This window comes from Crassostrea angulata, chromosome 6 (genome assembly GCF_025612915.1).
Source record: "Crassostrea angulata isolate pt1a10 chromosome 6, ASM2561291v2, whole genome shotgun sequence".
Taxonomy (NCBI): Eukaryota; Metazoa; Mollusca; class Bivalvia; order Ostreida; family Ostreidae; genus Magallana; species Magallana angulata.
Window position 1 is genome coordinate 45619892 of NC_069116.1, and position 3146 is coordinate 45623037.

Below are 3146 nucleotides of genomic sequence, written 5' to 3' on the forward strand. Positions count from 1 at the left end.
TCATCAAACATTGTATCTCTTACATGTATATTTCAATGTTTTTGGTGTCTGTGGGGTTTTTTAACAAATAAAAATAAATATATCTGGATCATGGAAATTCTTTAATAGTCAAGATTTACAGTGCCTCAACTTTGTGCGCATTATAATCATTTTTTTTAAAGTTTGGAACCTATTCATTACACGTACTTTCAGCGGCCCTACTTTCAGTCATATATGAGATTGGTTTTGTGTAGCTGGGTTTTTTTTCTTTCAAGCATGTAAATTTAAAAATTGTTAGCTAAAATCGTGACCACTCCCTTTGAAGAAGACGCTGGAATTTTTTTAATATGATAAATGAAAAAAAATTAGTTTATATTGAAATATAAAGACATACATGTACATGTACGCAGAATATTTTAAATCTGTTATGGCGAGTGCACTATGGAATTGCCCTAAATTCAATCAAGATATTTGTTGTATATTTTGTGCTGTTTACGTCATCATTTGAATTATCGATACAGATCATGAGATTTTCTATAATTTTATTCCTCGCAGAAAACACGTTGAACGTCAGCGCTAAATTTTGAATTTGGCGTTATCTCCCTTGCCACGTACTCTCTTACGAAAGAAGTCGGTAAACAGAGGGGTTAAATAATCGACACGATGTTTCGTAAGGGAAACCTGGAAAGTTCGCCATTAGCATGGCACATATCATTTTAGAATAAGGTAATTCATCTTTTATTAATTAACTTTCTAGTTTTATACAATCTGATTCTTTGTGTGCTCTGCAATAAACCGTAGTCACGTGGCAATGATTAAAGGCAATTCGAACTATATTACATGAAACGTCAGTGAATCCATCAGCTGCTTAAATGTTAATATACAACACCACAATACATGATTTGATTAAACTGAACTTCAGATTCATATGCTTTTCATATATGAAGCATTGTAAGAGTCAAATGGAAAGAAAAGTCACAGATGTACATATACCCACTTCCATCTGTTCATAGTCCAAAGATAGGCAGTTGCTCACCTCTTCTGAAAAGATGCCATCATAAAGCCTTTATTGCGATAGATATTCCATTCCATTTTCTTTATTTAAACATTTTCTAAACTTGTAAAGGAGTGCACATGACACAGCCTATTTATATGTACAGTATATACACTTGCAAGGTGCAAGGTTAAGCATTGAAAGTGTATTTGACTGTAATGCACATAACGTTCAGTTTTATTCAGAAATGCTAACACTCTTATTTCAAATGGGGTTATATGTGCATATTGCATTTAAGAAAAGTTCAATAACTTATTACAGAACTTTACGATCTTTTTGCTTGTTATACCTGTTTAGATATACCTGTTTTTCTTTTACAGCAAAATCCAAACCACCAGAAATCAGTGCATGTTTTAACTTACTAGTAGATGTACAATGCCTATCAGGAAACTTGTTTGTTCCTATCGGAAACTAGTGTTCAGAAGCCAGGTCATTTTCACAGACAAATACTTAGTATGGACAACGACCGGAGTGTCTGTTGCCCTCTATGGACTTGGAGATCTGCTAGCACAGTATTTACAGTTGAAAAAGAAAAAGATGACACGCATGGACACTCTGCGCTCAGGAAAAGTTGCTGCAGCCGGTTTCGTGATCGGCCCATTCATACACCACTGGTATAAACACCTGGACCGGATATTTCCCGGACGTAGTATGAGAACTGTGACAAAGAAAGTTGTAATTGATCAGGTCATCTGCTCTCCCATTGTCATAGCATTGTATTTATACACCACATCAATATTTGAGAAGAAAACTATCAGTGAAATTAACAAGGAAATCATGCCCAAGGGTGTTGCCTTGTTTGTGGCTGAGCTACCTGTCTGGCCTCCAGCACAGTATTTCAGTTTCTTTTACCTCCCCACAAAATATAGGGGTGTATATGACAATGTTATATCATTTGGATACGACTGCTTATTTTCGTATGTGAAGTTTGATTCAGAATTAGGTACAGAATGTGCAAAGAAAGAAATTGAGAACTTGGCAAACAGTGTTCATATCAAAGACAAATTAGAATCACATAGTTAATGTGAATGCATGTATATGTTGTCTAGTGCCTGCAGAAATGGATTTATTTGTTTGTACTTTGAAATCTTCTTGTGATTTTATTTGTTATATTTGAAGAATATAATTATTTTTTTTACCAATTCAGGTATTTAATTATGTTCATGTTATGAGGAAGTCAAAGTATGTGCCAAAGATTTTTTATTGGAATAAATAATTAAAAAAAATCATACTTTTGAGTTTTTGATTTGAAATGAATGATTTTGAATTATTCATGCATGTGTCGCTATAATTATTATTTTTTCTGGTTTTTCATTTTAATGCAAGCTTCTTCATGAATGTTCAGTAAAGCTTAATGAGTGGATAATGTTTCATAAACATAAAATACTTCAGTAAATTGCTATTGCCAAAAAAGTTACAAGAGTTATCAAACTTGCAATACTGAATTTTAGTATTATCTCAGAATTGTAAGAACTACAGATGTTATTTTCAGTGGACCAGTAAATTCACTAATGATCATTATTAATTTCATAAAGTAAGCATTTATATAAAAAAAAGTTAAAATATGTGTACTTTTAGTTCAAAATTTTTTAATATTTTTTTGTGCAAATGTTTTTGAAGTTTCTCTATTGTCATCAAGCTACCTCATGATGTTCAGGAATTGTACATGTAATGTTGAAGAATTAATGTAAAATCAATCAATGTTGAAGGTAGCGAGTTCTGCGAGTGCAGGATAAAACTACTTAGTTCCTGAACCCTAGGGAGGGGAGTGTGATCAACTTTGAGATTATTTTCGGCTTTCCTTTGATAACCATTTGGCCCTATCATTACGCGCTACATGCCATCTTGCAGTTCCCTGCTTAATATATATCTGTGTACTGACTTTGGGATGTCATGTTTTTGTACCCTATGAAAAAGCATTAGAACTCGGGGAAGGGAGTAATTAATGATAAACAAAGTAAAAAGAGAAACAACTTATTTTGGAGCTTGAATATCAGCAAGCTGGGGGGGGGGGGGGGGTCGGAGGGGGGTTTACAGCCAATTACAGGTAGTCCTTTGCCAAAAACATTTTGGAATTTTAATTCAATATAATGATGTAATCTTTTTACAACCC

At 33.5% G+C, this 3146-nt stretch overlaps 1 protein-coding gene across 1 annotated transcript; it reads left to right on the forward strand.

The window, feature by feature from the left end:
• Positions 1-551: 551 nt before the first annotated feature.
• On the forward strand, positions 552-2262 carry LOC128189000 (mpv17-like protein 2). The gene is made up of 2 exons (XM_052860361.1): positions 552-705; positions 1354-2262. Exon 2 carries the CDS (start codon positions 1409-1411, stop codon positions 2054-2056), a length of 648 nt encoding a protein of 215 aa, XP_052716321.1. The 5' UTR covers positions 552-705; positions 1354-1408; the 3' UTR covers positions 2057-2262.
• The last annotated feature ends 884 nt before the right edge of the window (positions 2263-3146 follow it).